Source organism: Melospiza georgiana, chromosome 1, assembly GCF_028018845.1.
Source record: "Melospiza georgiana isolate bMelGeo1 chromosome 1, bMelGeo1.pri, whole genome shotgun sequence".
Lineage (NCBI taxonomy): Eukaryota > Metazoa > Chordata > Aves > Passeriformes > Passerellidae > Melospiza > Melospiza georgiana.
The window spans coordinates 83,761,591-83,786,060 of NC_080430.1; the positions used below are offsets into that span (position 1 = coordinate 83,761,591).

At 37.2% G+C, this 24,470-nt stretch overlaps 1 protein-coding gene across 4 annotated transcripts in view; it reads left to right on the forward strand.

Moving 5' to 3' along the window:
• The window catches only part of SEMA5A (semaphorin 5A), a 314,285-nt gene that overhangs the window by 269,058 nt on the left and 20,757 nt on the right, over positions 1-24,470 (forward strand). For all 4 annotated transcript variants that reach the window (XM_058024733.1, XM_058024748.1, XM_058024741.1 and 1 more), the window contains 2 exons: positions 10,018-10,243; positions 19,973-20,191. In XM_058024733.1, coding sequence (XP_057880716.1) covers positions 10,018-10,243; positions 19,973-20,191 — 445 coding nt within the window. The remainder of the gene's footprint in view (positions 1-10,017; positions 10,244-19,972; positions 20,192-24,470) is intronic.

The following is a 24,470-nucleotide window of genomic DNA, read 5'->3' on the forward strand; positions in this document are numbered from 1 at the left end:
TCAAGCAGCAACTTGTAAAATTTTAAACTACTCTTTTGATTGTCCTTTTACTTTTTGTGGTATTTTTTTCCCCATATATCCAGGGGCTCTAACACACGAGTTAAACTGATGCTTGCTACAGCAATTTAAGTAGCTCAGGTGTCCCCCTTTACTAAAGATCATGTTTTCCCATAGCAGAGTTGGCAGAAACAAATATGTTGGCTTTTTGGTTGCAGTGCTTCCTTGTCCAAGTGATCACAAGCTATAACTGAAGATGATTTTGTGTTTATCTTCTTGACTGTAGCAGCAGTGACTGAGGTGTGGGCACACAGTCACATCTGTCAGCTCAGCTGTAACTTCTGCCCGGGGGAAAGGCAGATGTTTGTGCTATGATAACGTATTAAATTGGGCTTAAGTGCATTTTTTTGGTTCAGTTTGCTTCCACAGGCCTTGGTCAAGGCCTGAAAAAGATGTTGATAGCACAGTGGATTTTTTTTAACCTACCTTGTATATCTATTTGCCATAGGTGGTGTCTCTCAACATTGCTTTAAATGAATTTGGAGAATGGGAGATATGTTTGTTTCTCTCCTTTCACTCATACACAGAGGAATAGCCTTTGAGCTGTGAAGATATGGATTTTTATATGCACATTAACTTTCCATCTTTGAATTTCCTCTGAGTAGATGGAACTTTCTGGTATTTGTCAGTTTTGAAGATGAGATAAAAACCGTCTGGGGCTGGATGGATCTGGCGGCTGAATATTTGGCAATATCCACTGGGCTTCCAAATCCATACTCGGATCCCTTACTAAGTGACTTCATATTCAGAAGTGCAGATCACTGCCTTTCTGCTACCTCATCAGAAAGTGCAATGATCAAAATCTCTGAATCCGTGTCTTTGTGTGTCTAAATAAATTTCCAATGGGTTTAAATACTTCCACAGTTGAACACATTTCTGCAAGCAGTTCTGCTTTTTACTGCAGCTCCTAGCTTTGGACTGGCAACTCTGAATTGACGTTCATGGCTCCTCATCTGTTCACTTTCTACCATTTCCATCACTTACACATTTGTTATTTAGGAACTGCTCTAACATTTTAAGTGCTGTCTCAGGAGTGACATTATTGAATTTTTCCCTCCAGTGATTGATTTATCATTTAAGTTGTCCTTTACGTGAAAAATACAGTAAGAATACTACAATAATCAGCTTTTCAGAGCAAAACCAGGCTTCAGCTCTTCCCAAAATTAGTTTTCTGAAATTTTGCTTCCAGTTTTTTATAAAACACAATTTATTAATCTTTAATGTGGGAAAACCCCAAAAAAAACAAGTAAAAGAGCTGTAATTGAATGCTTATTGTCTAAATGATTGTATAAGCAGCTAATACTTTCATACTATCAGGACAGTTTTGATGTACCAGTGATTAATAGCTGCATTTTTTCCTTCAGATTTTGATCCTAAATTGTGATCATTCAGCTGAACCTAAAAGATTGTCTCATTGTAGAAAGTAAGATCAATGATGAACTGTAGGCTGGTAAAAGCATTACTTTAAATATAAGGCTGCACTGATTATATAATGAATGATTGAGGATAAATTAATAAGTATCTGAAAGAGTGATCTCTGGATAGATATAAAATAATAATGACTGTTCTAATTTTCTGCATTACTTGGCAGCAGGCTTTTCACACAGTTGATTTTTCAGGTTTAAATATTATGGAAGTAAATGTGTCCTCAGTATATACATTTCAAGAACTATCTTACGGCTGTGCCTAATTTGAAACTGCCTTGTTAAAGAACGGAGCCACAGTGACAAATATTGAAGATAGCATTGCGTGAATCTAAGCATCAGGTACCTAAGAATCAAACTTTTTATGGGTCACAAAGTAGCCAAGTAACTCTGATGTTGTCTGTGGAAACTGAAATTCCAAATTTTCTTCCACTTTTGGTGTTCAAAAATGTGTTGTTAGGGATCTCCTTTTACAGCAAGAACATAGCTCTCTTTGTCTTTCTAGAAACCTGCATGAAGGAAAACATGAAATAAAGGTAATTTATTAGTGATAACAGATTTGCAGTGATTATGAAGCAGCACTCTCTAAAATTGATGAGTTGATAGCCTTTTTATGTCTTTTTGACTATTGGATTAGCTCCTAAAAGTCTTACTCTCAGTTAATAAATACTTGGATAGCCATGATTTCCAGCAGTTTAAAAAATATATTTTTAGTTAATAATAACTGTTTCAGCAATTTAAAAGATTTTTGTCAGGAATTATAGCGCCTACATTAAAAATGTTAAGCTTCTCAGTAAGAGTATTTTGAAACTAATGGCAAACAATTGAGTTATTATAGCAAAAGAAATAATCCATTTTCCATCTGAATTAATCCTCCTTCCTTTGAGTTTGCATTTATAATGAATGAAGCCACATGCACAGATTGTTAGCATGGCCCAGCTGAGCAGTAACTCCTTGAGCTGCAGGAAGTCACTTTTTTCCCATGCATTGATCATACCTCCCAAAATGGAATTTTGAACAACCTCTTTTTCTCCACTTCTGAAGTACTGAGTGATCAGGGAAGCTACATCTCTTTTCCTGGTCTTTCAAACAGCACGTTCCTAATTTTAAAGGTAAAATTGAATTCTCTCTCTTTATAATTAAATTTATAATGATATATTTCAAGGCTACTATTTATGTGCTGATTTTAAAAGCTGATTTTAAAAGCTGAAAAGATCAATTTTGATTCACTTACAAGTAACACATCACTTACCTTTAAGGATATTTATATTTCACCATCTACTTCTCATTATGCTGCTCAGATTTTGGTCCCAGATTTCCTACTGCAGTTGAGGCCTTCACTATGTGACAATATAGAAATCACTTTTCAGTCAGTTTTGGTAAATCCTACAGCCTTGATTATTTATGGTCCTGTGTGTTCTGCTTTCATCCAGTCAGTAATATCTAATACTTCTTTTCTTTCCACCAGTCTAATTGGCAACACTCAGGACAAAAATAATTGAATCCTTAGTCCTCTGACAGGCCCTTTTGTCTTTCTGAAATTTTTCTGGGTTCAAGTGGTGACATCCCCAGCTTCTCATCCCCCACTTTTGGTGGTTCCCACCTCACAGTGGGGCTGCTAGAACTAGAGACATGTTTATTATATGCCAGATTGTAACACTGCATACAAAACCACAGACAAGGTGGAACTTACAGTAAGATTCCTGAACTGGAGTAAATGACCCCTGGACACCAATCTCCTAAGCAGCAACTTACCTGCAAAACAGTAATTTTCAGTAGTAGCAATTTCCTTCAGAAAAGTTTGATGAGTTTGACATAAAATGTAGCTTTTGAGTGGGGAGCTACACAAATGTCTGGTAGAAAAAGGAAAGTGGTGGCTTTGTTCAGTTCAAAGACTGATGGGTTTATGAAGAGGTAGTGATATTGAATATGGGAAGGATTTGAGTCCTGAACTGTCCTAATCCCCTGACCTGCCCACAGGGCCTAGATCCCTCCTCCAGGGAGAAGGGATCCAAATTCAGCCTTTAATTTCTTTTAAATTGCCCTTTACACCAATGGGGATTTTTCCAATTCTTTTCTTTAAAATACACAAAATTGAAACAAAAAGTTGTGTGCAGTCAGTATTTGCAGCCAAAACACACATCTTTTTGTTTCAGAAGAAACTTGTTTTCCTCCCTCTATCCATCAAAATATTTTTAAAATTCATTCTAGACAGTGTCCTAGCCTTACTCCACGTTGCTGCAGGATTGCATCTGCGGTGAGCAATTGTCTCTGCAATCCTGGTTCCATTGGAATCAGGAGAATACCTCCTATGGATGTCAACTGAAGCTAAAACACTGCCTACAAACTAGGATGCCTAAGTGGGGTTAAAATACAGTGAGGATCTCAGAAATTCATTTAGGGTTTGTTTTCCAAGTGTAGCAGTGAAATTTACAGGGTAGAAGATGTTTTGTTTAATGGATTGAAATTAATGGAGTTTGAGTGTTCTTACATGTCATGCTTTTAGAGTAGTATTGTAGCAGCACAATTACATTCAGCTAAGGTATATCTACTGGTATTTGGTTGAAGAACCTGGCTTATTGAACTGTGGAATAAATAGAAGTATGATCAGGGACTTGTCTTTTGTTTGTTTTAGTTTAAAAATGCCTCTTTAAATAGACAAGACTTTACACTTCTGCAGTAAAAATAAATGAACCATTTCTCTTTTAAAGTTCAGTTAGTGATTTTTTGTGTTTTTTAACCACGAGATGATAAATTTTATCTGTCTTTTGGTTCCTGGGGAGACAGAGGGTGTATTAGTTTATCAGGGAACTTATATTTTGATATGTAAACAAGGCCCCCTCTACACTGTTTTTCTCTGGAGTTTTGTAGCCCTGTTGCATTCGGTTTGGCCTTTGTTTTGCCTGCATGTGAGAGCTATCCTTTCTTTTAACTATGTATTGCTGTGGCAAATTCAGGGACTGAGAAATGGCTGAGAGACTGAGGTTCTCATATCTTGCAGCCCTGTCTTGTCTCAGGTGACAGATGTTCAACACCATTCGATTTATGGATCAGCAACACTCTTTTCTACCAGTGTCTTAAGACCTGAAGAATTATTTTGGGCTAGTCAAATTGAATTTTAGCGTGCTGGAACAAAAAAGCAAAAATTTCTAAGTATTTTTTAACCAATGGATTGTTTGGTGATTCAAAAAATATTTCAGAACTAATACAATATATTGAAATAAAATCATAAAAGATACCTCTTGGACTGAAAATATTTAAATACACTGTCAGTGTTGATTTAGCTGCTTTGTCTGTCACACTAACAGGTGAGAAAGAAAAACAGAGATGGGAGCTACTGAAGTGCATTCCACACAGACATACTGTATGCATCAAAGAAATAAGAGCTTGTTAGAAGAAATCCCTCCATAATATAGACATATAAATAGGAATAGAACTCTCTGTCTGAATTGTGGTTATAATGAAAAAAAGAGTACTTCAAATGTAGATAATATTTTTGCCTAGTTTTTTAAGGAGATATCAGAGTATTATGCTTTTTGGTTAATTAAAATCAACCTTAAACTAGGAGTAAAAGTCTCAGAGATTCTCAAAATGTTTAGGAATTTGACTGAAGTAGCTATGCAGAGGCTAAAAAATAAGTAGTCAATTTTTTGTCCTCCAGGAGAAAACAGTTAACAATAGTCTCCTCTATTTTTGAAATTGCATTTTACTTGTCCTTTTCTAAAATAATATAACCAAATAATTCTACATAAATCTTGGTAGAAAACATGATACTAATAGTCTTTTTCCATTTAGCAAAAATAGTAGGGAATACATTTAAGGACAGAAGCAAGGAGCTGCTTAATAGCATAATCGTTATCTATTATTCCAAGTATATTATGATTTCAAATAATCATATTAATTTATGATGCCTTTTCTCATATTACCACCAGTATTCTTCATGATCATTTTTTATTTAAATATACTGTCAAACCATGACAATCATTTTCACAGACGTGTATTTTGTGAGGTATGTATTTATTTGCATATTTTTTGTAAAATTTCCAGTGATCTCCAAAAACCTGCAATATTGAGTTGTGCCCTAAAATTTAGTCTTGCAACTCTTACTGCATCTTTACCAGGTATAGCCAGGCCTAAATTCAACTGTCTTCACTGGCTAAATCCAATCTAAACTACAAGCCACAATATGGTGAATTAGACCACAAGTTTTAGAACAACTTGCAAAGAGAACTTTGAGAATGTGGTTAAGCTTCAACTATTGCAATGATATTTTTGGAGTCTGTAAATGGTCTCAATAATTGCTCTGAGTCCACAAGTGTACCCTAAGGACTAATGTGCATAATCCATCACTTGAGCCCCTGAAGTATTTCTCTGAGTACCTAGAGAATCCCCCAGGAGAGATTGACCCCATCTCTCCCTTCAGTCCATGTGGAATGTCAGAGGTGGAGTTTAGCAGCTGCTGTCTCAGTTCCTCTCAGCAGCACTACTGAAGCAGAGTTCCTCACTCCTTTTCTAGCTCTGTCTTACTACTGAGATGAGACCTCAGTGTTTCATCTGAGACTTTTTTTCATCTGAGACTTACATGTGGTTACTTGATTAATGTGCCCATGATTCTAGCTGGTAAAATTGCTTTGGAGAGGGCCATATTCTTGAAATCCTTCTTAGGTAAATCGTTCAAGCATTGGACAAGGTGATAAGAGGAGGATAAACCAAGCAGAGGTATCAGTTTCCATATTCCCTCTCTCTTCCCTCTCAAACCTTTCCTGTTAGACTATATCTTCATGCTAGCAGCAATTAATATATCCATGTATAATCTGAACTATTACTTTTCTCTCCCCCTTTCCTCACTTGCACATCTGAGGGAATTCAGAGCAAGTTCATTGTTCTGTTTTTACCAGAGTTCTCAGCATCAGATCACATCGATGCTCTCAGCGAGCACCACATGGTTTTTGATTGCTCTGTGGCAGACGTGGTAGTCAGCAGAGCAGTGCAGCACTCGCTGTCTGTGAGAGAAGCCAGGGGGCTCTGCCAGGACATTATTAGTGCCAGAACTCCAAGGAGTCATCCATTCTGGCAATAGTCCTCTGAATTTTCTCTTGGAGAGATTATTTACTGCTGCAAACATTCTCCACTTAAAGTACATGTACTTTTGTGTGCCCAGCTTTCTGAGCCTTTCGTGGTTATTATCCAGTGGTTGAATAGATACGCATGACAGCACTCAAACTTTCATATGAGCTGTGCAGCAAGCAAGAGGAAAGGAAAAACTAATAAGTAGTCTTCACAGACACTCTTCAGGAACATCTTTCTTTCTATGCTGGTAACAGCATAGGAACATATGCTCCCTGTCAGGGTGTATGAAGGGGCTACTCATCCTGAAGCATACTGAGCACTGGCAGTCTGTCTTTCTAGGAGCGAGGGAGCTGACGTGTTCATCTCAGAAGTGTGTTAGCAAAGCAACATTCAATACATTGCCACTAAATTAACTCCTTCCTCTACTAGCTATATTTATTTGACAAAGGGTCCATTACATACCTCACATATTCTGCTTTACATGACCCTTACCTTTCTATGCCATGCCTAATAGAGAAAGCCCTCCTATTTCTAGCAGCTTTTGGTTTTGACTGAAAAATATCCGTACAAAAATCAATAGCAAATTAAGAACTGAGATTTTTAGACTATTGTGGCTATATTGAAATAAACAGGGTAGTAACTACTAAACTGGTTGATTTTTTCCTGCTTACTTACTAATAAAGAAGAGTTTGGGATGCAAGATGTTTGAAAGTAATACAGCACATCTCCTCTTCCAAGACATTTACCTTTGCAACAGAAAATAATTTGATTCAGAAAACTGAAATATATGACAAATGTTAAATGGATTAAAAGCTGATTCATTGACAAATTGAAAAATGTGGTGTCAATGGGCAGATATAAATTACTGTGTCTAGTAAAGTCTGCCTGAAATCAGTTCTTGGGTCAATAGCACTTAACATTTTTATCAACAGTCTAGACAGTGATTTAAGACATTTTCAGTAAAGCTTGAGCAGGACAGAGATTGGTGAGGTAGTAAATAATATGTTAGATAATTGCAGAAGCTAATAAAACATATTTTAATATTGACAAATAGTACCAGCCTCTTGTGTGGGATATAAATCTATAGGTAGTTGTTAAGCTGTGATTTAGAAAAGGACAGGTTATCAAAGATAATTGAGTCTACTTCGACTCTTTGTACAGTCTTGTGGAAGGAAAAAGCACTAATGCAATAATGTGCATATTAAAGTCAGACTGTCAGGAGAATGGGGTGATGATTGCTTTTCCATGCTGCATTGATAAGATGGCTTCTAGAATGCCAAGTCCATTTTTGGTATCCAGTCTTAAGGAAAATGAGGGAATAGGAAAAATAGAAGACATTGGGGTGCACAGGACCTGGAAATCAGGTTGTAAATCCTGTGTAGGTTTAACAAGCTGAGGTTAGTTTATCATTATATATGGGTATTTTGGGACAAGAAACACTCTCAGCATCATTGATAAAGGCATAGCAAAATTCAGTGACTGGAAAATTAAATTAAGGGGAAAATTCAGCCTCATATTAACTTGAAATTTGTTAGCTTTGCAGATGACTAAATAGCAGAACAGCTGATCCGGGGAAGTGATAGACTCATCACTGCTAGACATCTTAGACATCATAAAAAAAAAAGAAAATAAAAGACGGGGAAAGGCGGATTTAATTATTTCTTTAATTACAGTTCATGTACTGCAAGGAGGACTGTCATACATGTTCTGTCCTAAGTCTAAGACATACCTGATTTAAAGAGTTAAGTCCTGAAGAGGCATGGAGAAATTACTTTCTCTGTTGAACCTGGGAGCAAATAATTTGGTTGTTCTTTGCTGTCTTCTGAACCAGAAACCAGACAGGCTGATGCTCAGATCCCAGAAAGGTTGATCATCTTCCCTGAATGGGAATGGAATGCCTGAGTATGACTTGTGAGTATGACTTGACACGCCATATAAGTGATTAAAAGGTTTTAAGGTAGGGAGGACTTTGCACAGCCCTCAGGAGGGAACAAGAGTAGTCCAGCTGAAGCCTTTGGTCTGAGCTCTTTATATATGAAGTAACACAAAACTGTGGAAACACAAGGTTATCACAAATCCCTGTGGTCTCAGAACTTGAGAATCCTGAACATAATGGTTCAGGGTTTTCTGGTGTATCACTGTGTTAGTGGGACAGGGATTTCTGAGGATTTTTTTTTTTCCAGCTCCAGATGGAAAAATTAGAAAAGCTCTCAGACAATAAGATTCTTTTAGATTTGAATAGCAACACAGGCTTTAAATTGAAATATGGGTTGAAAGTGATTGGTCTAATTTGGGTAAGTTACACTATCTGTGAGAAGAGGTAGTGGACAGAGGGAAATACGAGATAAAAAAGACATTATTGCCATGGGAAAGAGAGGATTAGGTAATCTATTGCTTGTTGGAACATGGTGGTATCAACTGGGGTATAGATTGTGGAAGAAGGATGTTGTAATATATGATAAACCCATTATTTCTATTGTTTCCTTAATTTTTAGTATTTAGTGAAATTACAAATTTTAGTAGGCTGCTTTTCAGAAGGAGCTCTCTTTCTTAAATGCAAGAGGTAGAGAGAAAATTTAAAAGTTTTGCCACTGATGCCTATTTTTTTTCATCTTTAATAATTTGTCAGTGTGAATTCATTCTGATTTTCAATGCTTATTTAATTTCATCCAAAAATTTTACAGAGAATTTGCATCAGATGAAGTCTATTTTGTTCTGGAAAATGAATAGGCAGGACCTACAGACCATGATGATACTTATGAGAAGATGTAGAGTGTGGGGCTTGAGAATACTGACAAGTCTGCATTTGTGAGAATACTGGCATTTCTGCATTTTTTTCTTAAATGTCATCTGTTCCGTTTAGTGCGTATCATTCCACAGGGAATTTGCTTCTGAAGATAGGTTTAGCAATTCTGGAGCTATGAGTAACATGCACCTCAGTGAGCCGGAATCTGTAATATAAAACAAATTTTATCTGTTGTCCCTTTTGAAGTATGTAAGCAGTATACAAAATGGGGCAGTGGTTTGCTTTTTCATATGCCACTAGATGTTACCAAGGAATTATTTGCTGGTTTGTGACATGTACTTGCAGTTTATTCGAATTCTTCTTAATTAAAAGCTTTGGCATATTTAGCTTCACCTTACTTGGGGCTATTAATTTATAAAGGATATGCTTGATTATGGTACTTAGAGTGTTTGATTTACTGTTTTTATGGATTTGATAGATCTAATTTGTACTGATATATTATTGCTTTTAGCAGTGTGGTACTGCGCTTGCATAGAAGCTGGAAACAACACTTTCAGCTTGAGACTGCTATTAAAAGTTCATTGATGATCAATGCTATTAGAAATGTTGAAAAAATATCTGAGAATGTTTTTAAAAGGGTTATCTTTTTGTCTGAGCATTTCTTGGGTGTTTTTAAGGTCGTATTTGATGACCGTGTTCATGATGACCTTTTTCTTTCAGGAATATCAGCCTTGCAACACCAACGCCTGCCCAGAGTTAAAAAAGACAACTCCCTGGACGCCCTGGACGCCAGTGAACATCTCAGACAACGGCGGTCACTACGAGCAGCGTTTCCGATACACCTGCAAGGCGCGCCTGCCCGACCCCAACCTGCTGGAGGTGGGGCGGCAGCGCATCGAGATGCGCTACTGCTCCAGCGACGGCACCAGCGGCTGCTCCACAGACGGTGAGCAGAGCCAGGCGGGCTCACCCTGCCCCCTGCTAGGACATGCCTGCAGTTCCATTTTCGGCTCAGAGCGGAGGTTCCTGCTTGCTGGTGTTGTGTGTGACAGAACTGATAATGAAAAGGAGGGCCCAGTGGTCCCAGTAGGGAGAGTAGCCTGTATTTCTTCTGGATGTAGCCTGGATGTAGTCATCATTCAGCCTAAGCAAGTGTCTTTCATCACCAGTTATGAGATTTGTCAGGTTAATTTAATAGTCTTCTCAGTAATCCTGATCTTGTAAGATTCTATTACCCCTTATATTCCCGTGAGCATTTACTAGGGGTGAATTTGTGCAACATTAACAAATTTCCAAAGTATGGAATATTCTAAGAAGAACTTCTGCTCAGTAGTTTGAACGTAACACCTGTAAGATTCATACAGGTGTTTAAATAAATAAGGACTTTATGAACTAGATAATTTGTCTTATAAAAGTTTATGTTGTGCTTTTGCTGGTAATTGAAAGTTCTGTTCATTTCTGGTATTAAAAACCAACTCCTTCCAAATATTTTCAAATTTAGATGACTTTAAATTGGAATTACTTTGTTTCAGAATTTTCTTACTTTCCTATCAGTAATACCTAGTTTTGTGTAAGTGTAAAAAATTAAAACTAGGAGAAATCATTCTAATTTTATTAATGCATTCCACTGATTAACTAGTTTTAATTGTATATCGGTGTATCTTTTAAGCTATTATATTTTAGTCATATAATTTAAAAATATTGTGATTTTATTTTTATATTTTAATATTTATAGGCCTGTTTTCCACTTACATAGTCTTTTGTATCTTCACAAGACCCAGGTTAGCTGAAAAAAAAAAAAGGATAACTGAAGGCATTTGGCTTATCTAAGGCCACAAAGAGAGAACAGTTTCTGAGTCCCTGAACTTTCTAATTCTCAGTATTCTTCAAACAGACCAACTATTGTGCAAGTCAGTTTTAAGCTCCTGCCTGTACTAAGTTTACATGTCAAGGTTTTGGTAGCGGGGGAGGCTGCAGAGTTGGCTTCAGTGATAATATGCTAGAAACTTCCATTCTCTCCCCCATCACCTCCCCCCCACCCTTCATCCCATACAAAACCTTTATTGTTTCACTTGGCATCTGTGTCTCTTTGGAGGGGGAAGGATGTTAGCAATTTTTTGAATAAATGTATAATAGTGAAGTGTGTGAAATCATAAAACAAAACCAGTGGTACTCCAGATAAGACTTAGTTTTGTGTTCTATGTCATTCCCATTTCATATAATCTACAATGTCAAATGTTGGGGTTTCACTTAGGTCTGAATAGCAAGGCAGATTTTGGCATGGAGCAGCTCTTGTCACAAGTGTTTCTTCTATTCTGTTTTCATCCAAACTAAATTTCAGACTTTACTGGGCAAAGATTTTGCTCTGCTAGAGTTGGTGTATGACCTGTCTGTTGTCCTTAATGAGACTTCAAGGTGGTGCTGCTGCTTTTTGCTGTCTTCCAGCACTTAGATATGGATGATACATTTTTAAAATTTCATGAGATTAAATGAGAAAGAGAATATTTTTCTTACCAGGCAGTGCAGACTTGGGAAAGTTATCACAAGTAGAAGTAAAGCTACAGAAGAATCTAGGTATAATCTGGTCTGACAGCTGAAATGGCAGCATGTAAGAGAGGAGTATAAAAAAGCCAATGCATGACAAGAGAGGAGGTCAGTAGGGCAAACCAGAGAAGAGCCAGTTTTTTATAGATCACATTGCTGCAAGAACTTCAAACTTGACATGGAGACACCTCTCTCAGCTCTGAAGTCATAATCATAAGACCTCTCCTGGAGCTGGATGCATAGTCTGACTCCTGCAGAATATGGGCAGAAGTAACAAAGCCTATAATTTGCTAAATAAAGCAGTATTTCAGTGTGCAAGTAATGGGGGCGGGGATGGTGGTTCAGGTGCATTTTTTGCCTGATTGGCATGAAGATGTTTTTTTTTTTTTACTTCTGAACATAATACTCCTGAATTTCCTAGCATTGTAGTTTTTTTTTTTTTTTTTTTTTTTTTTTTTTTTTTTTTTTTTTGGCATCTTGCTGAAGCTGCTGCTTTGATTCATTTGGAAATAATTCATCACTGGAGAAGTGTATGTGCATGACCTCAACCCTGTTGCATAGTTATAGAAATGTTCATCTGGGTGAAGGATTTTTGCTGACTAATTCCAAAACTACTGAATATTTAAGTACTTTTTATTGAGTACTTGACAGGGCAGAAACTATTATACATCTGTCTGTTCTTTCTAGTGAGTGCCCTTATGGCTTTGTCATTAATTTGCACTCATTCTTTGATTCATTTTCGCCAGTGAGTCTTTAATTATTCTGCAATGAAAGGTGAAACTCGATCAGTGTTCCAAGTGGCTGCATTAACCAATACACTTCTGGTGACAATAGCACATTTTATTTTGAGACTGTTTGCTTAATATTTTTCTGATTATGGATGTCAGAACAGTATGGAGTGGAACATTTATTGAAGGAGGGATGAGGGGGTACCATTTTGATTTGCTGATGAGATGAAATTTGCTGACTGCATCTAAACAGCAGCATTCAGGAGCTGAAAGAATTCAGGAGCCTTGCTTGCTCCCAGGTTTACATGTGGGCCAACCCAACACCATTCTGCTCTCATTTCAACACTGCTCCTTGATTTCACAGGAAGAAAATACATGAATAAGAGTCGTGTAGAGTAGCTGTAGCTTTTGGGGCAGAGGGAAGTCATGAGAATGGGAAACCTTGAATTATGGCAGACACCTTCATAGGTGCATTCACCTAGATAGCAAGAAAACATCATAACTTACTTCCACCTGACCAGAGCCTGGATGCTGTGAAACATTATTTTCATTATCTCCATGTTGAATTGTAGCAATTTTCTGGCTTTTACAGAAAGATTAATTCTGATACAGAGTGCCTGGCATACCTCATTACCAAAGATGTGTTCTGCAGAGATCAGTTCTCTGTTCCTTGCAGATAGGAGCCATTTGTTATAAATTTTCTCATTGCCTATAATCTCCTACTGTGCAACTATAGTCACACCGTGTTAAACAGAATCATGTTTCACTGTCAGATGCTAGCAAAGCAAACTTTCTTTGCAGTCTGAGCTTAGAGATAGAACTTCTTGCCAGAAGCCCACTAGACTCCCCCTGAGTGTGGTAAGATTTCCATCTCAATCTAAGTAAGCAGTAGCATTTTCAGACTGTATTCATGCTTTGCTGATCTGAAGTTTGATTAGGAGGAAAGAAAAATAAATCTTGTTCCCTGCCTCTGGGTTTTCATGTAGTGCTCAGATAGGAAAGAGACAGCTATTTCAAATAAACTGTAAGAGATTGTGTACATTGTTGTACATCTTAATGCAGTCTGTACAATCGAGCATTCAGGGTATAGAAATTACCTTAGCCTGGGCTTTAATATGTGCTTTTGAAACATATTAGATATCTACATTAGACATGCTGGCTCTCTGTAAGATTATCTGATATATAAATAGCAATAATTTTATTGAAAACATAATCTTTTAACCCAGGGATAAATATTTCACAAGGTATGAGGTTGCCTGATATTTCCGAGTTGAATTTATCCAAATTCTAGGCTCTATAGTAGTCTACAAAGAGAACTTCAGCCCCCTGAGGAATGAGGGACCCATTGAAGATAATGATCCGAAATAATGGGTGCAGTTCACCCTCTGGAGATAGATCCTGCCTTCTTTCCATGGTGTACAAGGCAGACAGCAATGGTGGGCTTAGACAAGACACTTGACTTTGACATGGCCAGAGTGAGACCAGGTTGACCTCCAAAATACCTTCTGAAGGCAATTAACAAAGGAAATACTTCTATTTTCATTCATTTTGCTCTTAAAGAGTCTTTTTTTTTGCCTTGTTTTTTTTTTTTTTCCTAGACACCTGGAAATCTGCACCTAGATTCCTAGTTATTGCTGCTTCCTCTGTCTCAAACCTCATAACAATAGTTATTTGTGAAGGCAGGATGTGATTTTGTCTGAATTACTCTCCTAGTGGCTATGATCTCTTGTGAAAAGTTTGATTAAACTTTTCCTTGTGTTACCCACAGGAAATCTATAGTGCATTCAAAAATTTTTACAGAATAGAACATGTGCTGATAATCAGGAGTGTCCTGTACTCAGAAGGAGTAAGTTTGAAGATGTTATCTCTTATACTGTCGTACTGAAGCTAAGCTGTGGTATTCTGAGTAAGAACGAAATGAATTCTGGAAGTTAGAACTGAATTTGATAACAAATTCAAGTTTGATTGACAAAACTCAGTGGAACTTTGGGGTTAAATAATTAAACACAGAAAAACTATGTAAAAGAAATAAAGTTTTCATGCTAACATGACATCTTCCATCTAAATACTCTTTGGGTTTTTAAAAGATGTCATCTTTGCATTGCATTAATGTTTGCCATTACGTTTTACTATTTCAATTTTACTATGTTTTGGAGGTTTATAAAGTTTTTTATAAGTTACAGGTATTTAGGCCTGAAGTTATGTAAGTTTTATACTTCAATAATATTGTCAAATAACTTGCAGACTATCTTCAGAAAGTTACAACCCTGAAACAATCTTTGCTTATCCTTGTTTCCTCTGCGCTTTAAGCAGTGTTTCATGGTGTCACTTAGAAATTATTCAGGATACCTGAATTTTGGCTTCAGATCATCTTTTCCTAAAGTCATGAACCTAGACTGCTTGGATAATTGAATTTTCTTTGTTAGGTCGGAACTGGAGGACATAAGTCATAAATCAGTCAAGTAATATAATTTATCAGGTGTCACAGCTTCTTCTCTTTTACTTAGGGCTGTATTACTTAGCTACAGGCTAGACTAGGGAATTATTATTAAACTATGTGCTTTAATAGAGCTTCACTTTTAAGGCAAATTAATTGAACTTGGCTTGGAGAGTGTTGCAGTTTTCAAGCAGAATCAGGCCAACCAAAGTCTCATTACAAGCTTTTGCAAAGGCAGATTTTTTCCTCCTGCGCTAGTCAGGGCAGGTGACTTTCATGTTAACATGACTTCAGACAGAATTAATTTTTGTGTATTTATGAGGCTATTTCAATTCAACCAAAAAGTTTTAAAAGTGTAATTATAAATCATTGAATCATTTTGGTTTATATCAGAATTATATAAATTAATTAGGCAATGGTTTTCAGCTGTGTTTGCATTATGGAATAAGTAAATCATCACAGAGCAGTACTAATTTCTCTATAATTTTACTGATACTGAACAAAGCAGAAGGGCTTAAAATGAGAGAAAAGTATTTTGTTGAGATGTCATTTGGTATCTTTTGTCTTCCATGATCTTAGAAGTTAATGGTTATGTTGTCCACAAAATCACTATGATGACTTTTACTGAAGTTTTTGCAGTACTTGCTGTTACTTGTGGAACTTTTCACCTTTGACTAGGACAGCTACTTTTTGAAATTGTACTGGGATCAAGTAGTTAAATGCCCTTTTCTAGCCAAAGTGTGCAGCAGTTTGTTACTGGAGTATGACTTCTGAACAACTGAAAATGAGCTTCTTGGTAAGCTGTAAGCAGAATTTTTGCTTCTAGTTGTTCATAGGGCTCTAAGTCAGTCATAGGTTTTCTGAGAACAACTTAGTTTAAAACATTTAACGATGAACCTTTCATAAAGGTTGGATCAGAATTTGACTTACAGATGTTCTGTCTGTCTTGGGAAAGCTATTCATTAGTTTATTGATGATGCTATGACTGATCATTCTCTTTGCAGATTTTACAAGTATTTCTGTAGATGGGCTTTAATTAAGTTGGGGCTAAGATTTTATTTTGGCAACTAGACTTTTGCTGCTACCATGCCAAGGGCATTGGCCATTGCATCCTGGTTTGACTATATATATTTATCTTGGGAGCAGTAAGCTGAGAAAAGCAGCTTAATGTTGGATTTTGTTGGGTGGCACAATCTGGTTTCTGTCTCTGGAGTTGGATGTGGAGCAATCTGAAAGTGGCCCAAACTGCAAACAGAAGCAGCAAGCAATAAAACCACAGTTTAATGAGACAATTTGGACTTTTCAGTTTTGTGCCACTTGCTCTGAAAGATTACAATGCTTTTCTATTTATTGCCTTCTCCTGTCGAATTTGATGTAATCTGTGGTAAGGCTAGGACTTGGTGCTGTATATACACTTATTTTCTGAAGAATTTTTGCTTCAACAAGTTCTGCAATGTAATCTTTTGATTAATTTTAAATTGTTCCCCATCCCCTCCACTACCTCAGTTAATAAACAGGACTTGTCAGCTGAAGGATGCAGAAACTTGGTTCAGAGCCCCAGATGGGCTCTCTACCTGTGCTGAGTGAAGGGGAAGGATCCTTCCTTGACTGACTGGAAAAACTCTCCCCAATGTAAGCCAAGCTCCTTCTTTTCCCCATTGCTGGCTTACATTCATCTTTCTGTCCTCCAGAACCCCAAGATCCTTCTCTGCAGAGCATGAGGTGGTTGCCCTCAAAGTATGGTTGCATGGGGTTGTTCCTGTGCAGATTCAAGACTTAGCATTTTCCCCAGTTGAACTCCATGAGGTTTCTTCCTGCCTTGTCAAAGTGTGACATGACCCTTTGGTGTATCAGCCAGACTTCAAAGTCAAGGCAAAATTGTCCAGGTCATTAATGATGGTGTTAATCAGGTTTGAAATTCGTGACTTTTCTGGCCGCTTAATGGCTGATCACTGTCCTATGGGCCTGGCTGCTCAGCCAGTTTTCAACACATGGCACTGTCCACTTATCTAGCTCATACTTTGTTGACTTGTCTAGCAGGAAGTTATGTGAGTCAGTGTTAAAACCAATACTATAGTTGAGATAAGTAACATCCACTGTTCTTCCTTCATCTGTGCACCTTGTCCCCTCATTGTAAAAGGCTATAATGTTGTTTAAGGAATATATAGAACAGTATTCCCAGAATGCAAACTGATCTTGTCACTTTTCATGCTGTTAATGGTATAATGTTAATTTTTTTATTGTGTAGTTTCTGTCTGAAGAGAAAATTCTAAAAGCCCCTTTATGAACACTTTATTAACTACTGTAAAATTGTAAAAAATCTGGTCCTTATAATAAATTTTTTAATGCTTTGAAAAGAAGAAAACTCAGGGGAACACTTGCTGCCGACAAAACTACACACTGAAAAGATTCTTTTTGGGATATTTTTCTGTTTCAGTTCTAAGCTACCTTAGAAGATTCCACTCCCCAGTCCCCAATTTAAATGACAAGAGGTCTAATACCATAATGTCAGATAAGGTTGCACATTTTTCTTAGGGCTTAAAAAGCCACACATATCCTGGAAAAATGTCTTCAAAATATCCTAGTATTCTTATGAAGTGTGTGACGGATTGACCAGCACAAAGTGATACACCCTGCAGTGAGTTGTGAATGGAATGACTGGCAGGCTGGTCTGATTATACTTTTTTCATTGTTTGCATTGCTCTTAATTTAATAACTTTAAAACCCCCTTGATTTAGAATTCTGGTATTAAATATATTATTATTTTGTTTTCAGAGCTCACTGTGTACATAAGCTGAGAATTTCCATGACCAGAGTGATACAAAATTGCATAAAAAGGGTCTCACAGAGCAGGAAAGTGGACCTGTATTCATAATTCACGTTCTGTTTCTCTGTACTTGCTCCCCTTTTTGCATTTGAATGTATGTCTTGTTTTTTGAAATACTGCTTTTAATATCTGTGTAATAGAATCTGGCTCAGCAGGAGAGAAATAGTTACCCTCTATAATTCCTGAAAGGTTTTATCCATTTTTAGTCATTTTTAAAAAGGGTCTCACAGAGCAGGAAAGTGGACCTGTATTCATAATTCACGTTCTGTTTCTCTGTACTTGCTCCCCTTTTTGCATTTGAATGTATGTCTTGTTTTTTGAAATACTGCTTTTAATATCTGTGTAATAGAATCTGGCTCAGCAGGAGAGAAATAGTTACCCTCTATAATTCCTGAAAGGTTTTATCCATTTTTAGTCATTTTTATACTGCAGTTCTGCTGTTTTCTTATTAATTTCAGCAGTTTCTTATTACCAGTATTTCTATGTCAATGTATCATCATTCCAATATTGCACTTTATCAAGCGTTGAATAAAAACATGCAAACCCTCATCTACTTTGGGATGATTGTGAACATATTTCTTAAAGAAGAAATTAAGCAGTGTTACTAATGCCATAAGCATGGATAGAAATAGGGTGGACACTGCAAATAAGAGGCTCCTCCATCATGGTTATGCAGAAGGCTGATCCTGTTCAGTGCAGGACTGCTGTTGGGCAGACTCCTCACTGTATTATTTCTGTCTGTTTTCATGGCATCGTTCAGTAAATCTTCTGATTCTTCATCTCCATTTCATATTTCCACAATACTTATGCCTGTGGGTAGGGCACAGAACAATTCCTTAAGAATAGATATCTGTGCTGCAGTGAGAGCTGCCAACAATCCCCCTGCATTTCTCCACTGTGGATGTAATTCATCTGTACTTATGTTGTCAATACTGAAGCTCTAGCATAGAGAGCCTGCCACATTCTCTGCTGGCTGAAGTACCATTCACAGGACCTTCTCTCATCAAAGCTACTTTAGGAAGTACTTGTAATAAAAGCTGCAGTTATTGGTCCATCAATCTTAGAGTTTCCACTGGGAAAGGTGAACTGCTTTGGCAACAGTAGGAAGTCCCAGCAGTGTTGGTGGAGATGCTTAGTAATGATGCTTACAGGAAAAGCTACAACTCAAGAGTGATTTCAGGATTGTGCTTAGTACAGTTGAGGGAGTCTTTTCACCTGCAGGATCAAGCCCCAAAGTGACAGAGATACTCAAATGAACTGCAGATTATTAGAACTTCACCCAGGGATATATCCAGATCTGTTGGTTGGATGCTGTGTATAAGATCAGTGTGTCCCTTCTCACTGATAAGTAAAAGACTTCATCCATTGCTGTTTAATCTAATGCCTTTTCTCTGTACTAAACTTACTTAGAAAATGAAAAATTATTATTTAAAAAAGGAATTTTCATAGCTGATACCATAGCTGATTTTCATAGCTGATATGTGGCTTAGAACACTTCAACTCAGTGGAAAATAAACTGATTTTTAAATTGGCAAAACATTGCTTTTCACAAAAGGGTAGTTTTGCTAGACTTTGTGGAATTATTAGTGGACACTATCTAAAGTCTGAATATGCATGGGATACCCACGAGCCTCTGTGCACAGCCAGCAGCAGTGGAGGCTGGGTGGATTAAGTAAGCAGAGCCCTGCAGGAGGACCAGGGGAGCTGGCTCGATGAGTGGTCACAGGAAGCTCAAGCCTGTCTCCTTTGTCACCTTCTTCCTGTGAAACAGAGGCAATTATATCTATGTAATATATTTGGAGATTTTCTGATGGTAATTCCTGTGCAAGAAAGAGATAATTTTTATCATTCTTTGGTGGAGTAAATTGTCTAGTTCAGTCATTGCGGCCATGAAGCTTTAACGGAAGTGTTGGATCCAACTCTTCACTTGAGTTCTGTGTAAGTGATTGTGAAATTTCTGTTGAAGAAAAGATTCTTAAGATGAAACTAGGGTTTGGATTGTGAGGCTAAAGGACAGGACCCTTTTCTTCATATTATTTACTATTAGAAGCCTAGGAGTACATTTGAAGAGGAAAAGGTTGTTTTGGGATGAGACACCATTTTAATTCAGTATTACTTTTTTGACCCTTTTCTTATTAGGATTGTCAGGGGACTTCCTGCGTTCTGGAAGATACTCTGCTCATACCATCAATGGTGCCTGGTCACCCTGGTCTCCGTGGTCTCAGTGCAGTCGTGACTGCAGCAGAGGTATCCGGAATCGCAAACGGGTCTGCAGCAATCCTGAGCCCAAGTATGGGGGACTTCCTTGCCTTGGACCATCTCTGGAGTACCAGGAATGCAACATCTTGCCTTGCCCAGGTAAGTTTCAAATGAAATGGAAGAAGTTAAAACAAAATAGCTCATCCTCAAATTTATATCTTCTGTATTTGGTTTGGTTTTGGTTTTTTTTCGTATTTCAGTTGGTGAGTTTTGGGTTTGTTTTGGTTCTTGAATCAATTACAGCTCAAATTTACCTTTATAATGTGAGTGGATTTGGGTAATATTCCTATGTTATGTCAATAAATTTATCATCAAGAGTATTAATAGCTATATCTTTTTTCACTTGTGAGACTGACTCTAAAAATATAATATGTAAACTTATAGGAAAATAAAAGACATAAGAATTCTGGCAAGACATGAAATCTGGCCTAGTCTTTATTTAAACTAAAATATTATTTTCATCACAGTGGTTGCTGGCATTAAATCTGTGTTAGCTTTTAAGTGTAGAGTTGCCAGCAAATAAGGTTCACAACTAATCACCGAATTAGATGGTTATTCAAGCAGTCTATAAAGATTGTTCTTGGAATCTTGAGTTTCTCCTTAACTTAAAGCTGTTTTATTATTCTATGAAAGGGATTACAAGTAGAATATATGTTTACAAGAAACTACTTTGGATTAAAAATCATTGTTCCATCTCCAACCAGGGGAAAAAAAAATCCTGGTTTCAGTCACATCTCACCCTTCATAAAACAAACATTCAAACTGAAAGGCTTTTGAGCTTTGCAGAGGCTTTGTGGGAAAAGAAAGGGGAAAGATATAGGAGAACACATGAAGAAAAGAAGGTGCTGTTGGTTTAGGAAGAGAAAGTACAAGGTAAGAAACAATAGAGAGGAAGAAAGAAGACTGAGTGACTCAGTTCTTTCCAGCAGCAACAAATAAATTTAGAAATAAGCTTTCATACATCTTTAATTGTATTAATTATGCATAGCAGTGCTTCATATTTTCTTATTGAAGACTTGAAGATTTTGTCATTTATTCAAGTGCAGACCTGAAGAAATTCTATGGCAATATATATACTATGTATGTGTACCTCTATTTTAAAGCATATATGAGTATTAGCATATACATATATGGTTTCAAATTAAAACTGTATTCCTGAGATAATGGATACATTAGATACATATTTTTTAATAATATTTTTTAATAATTTTTAAAATAATTTTTTTCCAGTCTTTTGCAGATTGAAAAAATCTTTCCCTAAGCTTTTAAATCCCTCTAACAGTCACTGTCCATTCCTTGCATCAGAACTTAAGCCAAAGATCTGTGCACAAAACACTTCCCTCTCAGGAAGACACAGTTCCTTGAAAAACATGTTTCCATCTTGAATTGAACCTGAGCAATATGTTTTGGCACACAGCCTACAAACCCAGCAGCTCCGTGAATATTCTGGCTGTTCGCTGAAAGCAAATTTCTCTGCAGTTTTATTGCTAACAGGAACGGTAGGATTGTTGGAAAACTTGAATGCCCTGAGGCACTCAAGCTCCCAGCTCTGCTTCTGGTGGGGCATATCCATGGGGAATTTCTATTGAGGATCCCTGTTTTGATCTGGGGAACCACCCATTGAGCCATTGAAGTTTTAGAAGAGGCACTTGGGCATAATCAGCCAGTGCTTTCTGCTGCAATTTTCTTGCTGTATCCAAGGAGAAATGTAGCTACAGTTGCTCATTTTCTAGTTTCTCTGGCTGTGAGCGTGAACATCTAAGGAGATCAAGGGAAGAGGTGAAGCTTCTTTCTGAGGCATGAGGCATGACTAGTGAAGGGTGTCCACGTTTTCTACACTAAGCTCTATTGGAGAGAAGTGGAAGGGAACCAACAGAGAGCCAGAATTTTTTCAGAGAATTAGGAAATTGTGGTCCAAGTCTTCTCCATGTGGGCATAGCCCTAGTGCATGATCTGATTCATTAGTGCCCAGACTGGAATCATGATGCCTTGCTTTTCTGGGATAATAACATGATAAATGATTCTGTTTCATGTAACTGCACTGTTCAAGTAGTTTGGCAGTAATTCATTAAATCAAAGATTTAGAAGACCATTGTACCAACGTGTGCAAACCTTCCCAGGGATGTATGTAGTAGGTGAAGCAACCTAAAACATAGCAACTCCTCACTGGCTCCTGCTTCCCTTGCAAAGGGAGTCTCCCCATGGGACACTGCCCTCAGCCTCCTCTGAAGCACGTGAGTGGTGTGGTGCAAGGTACCAGCTCTGCTCACAAGCTCTGAGATCCTGATTGTATCACCATACCATAGTAACTGAAATGCATTCATTAAATGGACACAGATTGTCTATAATACTAGACGAGATTTATTATTCAGCCCTTGCTGTTGGTTTTCAAATTAAATGCTGTCTTGAATTTTTGGGGAGTTTTTTAAAGTTTAAATTAGTCAAAAGTTTTCAGAAGTGGTATTTTTATTAAGCTCTGCAGCTATTCACTGCTAGTTCATTTTCTGAAAGAATTTTTTTTAACCAGTAAAACACACCTAATAACTTTGTTGTAGAGGCCCTAGTTGTTTATGAGATAGACAATATCCTGGAGTAAAAAACATAATTTTAAAGCAGAAGTTAAAACTGCGCTTTGAATTTGAAAATATTTTAAAAGATCAGTTGATGTAAAGTGTGGTGGGCCTTTCTGAAGAGAGAAGCAGTGCCCTAATCTATCTAATAATTTTATTTAGAGACAAGTTTTATTTTTCTTTTCAGTGCAAAGCAAATTTGAATAAAGATGTAGAGAATGAAGTATTTAGATGTATCATAGCCTGTAACAAGGAATCACAAAGTTCCTCAGCCACAGAATTACTGTTTGCTAGTAATTAAGAAAAAACATAGGAGAGTAGATCAGATCTCAGATAAATCTGAAAGGAAAATTTTGCAAGCACTAGATGTAATTGATTTTTTGAGACATGGCGGAGTAAAATATTATTGCAGAATAAGGCTTACCCATACATTAGACATTGTAGGAAGGAAATAAATTCTTACTGGAGAAGCCCACCAATAAATTTGAATTCTCTTAATTTTTAATTGAAGAGACAGAAAGGCTAAGGAATGTGAGTGCATTTTGTTCTGACCTTGACCTGAAAGTATTTTCCATAGTACTAGAATTAAAATTGCAATAAAGAATTTGATGCTAAGATTTTCCTGAGCTCTTCCAGGGTAAGGATAGCTTCATCTGCTCCCTTCTGGCACAGAACCCTTTAGAAACAATCCATCCCAGTCATTACACTTCCAGAAATATTCTGGCTGAGGTGTGATGGAAGCCGTAGAGCACCCTTCCTGCCACTGCAAGCTCAATTCTGCTTTGCTTCCACTTCTGCTTATTGGCAGGATCAACCTCTCATGATGTAAAGTGCTGACAAAGGGGAGTGATAGGGAAATATCACTGAGCAGTGTTTTAAGTCATGCTGAAAGTCAGTAGGGCTTAATGCTTCTCAATGAATTAATCTGGGCTCAGTGTCATCCTGAGAGATACTAAGTGCTCTGAAGGACTAACACAGTGAAAAAGCCCATGAAGCAATCAAAGTGTACAAGGCTGTCTTGTCTGGTAACTGTCTTGCAACCCTTGCATCATCTTAAATATACTTATTAATATATTAATAAACAGAAATTGATAGTTAAATGCAGGATCCCAGAACTTCAAAAAATTACTGAAGTGATCTAGACTCGGCCTTCAGCAAGTTCTATTAAACCTTTTTTAGGCCTGCAGGGGAGCAACTGAAATTGTTTCTGCAGTAGTGAATGGTCCACTGATGGGCAGATTGGTAGCAGTCACTGGGGCTTTTGCTCACAGTATTTGAAGGCTGAATATATAATAGTAAATTGAACAGTGCCAGAAAATTGCCAGAAATTGTACCCAGGTCCTGGAAGATGTTTTTACTGTATTGTTCAAGTTTTAGAATGATCCCTCATATAATTCTGTCTTCAACTAACTATCACTCTCTCAAATCAGCTGCAGAAGTAGTTTGTGAGCCAGAGTAGTGTAAAGGCATGTTCATAAAGTACTGTTTCCATCTGGGTAAGCTACTTTGAGGGGCAGGAGAGTTTGAACAATTGTTTTGCACTAGCGAATTATGCTTTGAACCTGTGCCTCAGCTCTTTTTTTATGTCTCAGAGATGTGAATAGCATTAAGCTGGCAAGAACTGAACTGAACAGGCTCAATAACTGTGAATGCTCACTGACATTTCTGTTTTCTTAGAGTTACTAATCTGCAGTCAATAATGAATCTAAAATCAGTCATATCAAGATTTTGTTGTCCTTGGGGAATTTGCAAGATATTTACATTATGAAGAGAAATAGATGATGAAGAGAAGTGTTGTTTGAATGATA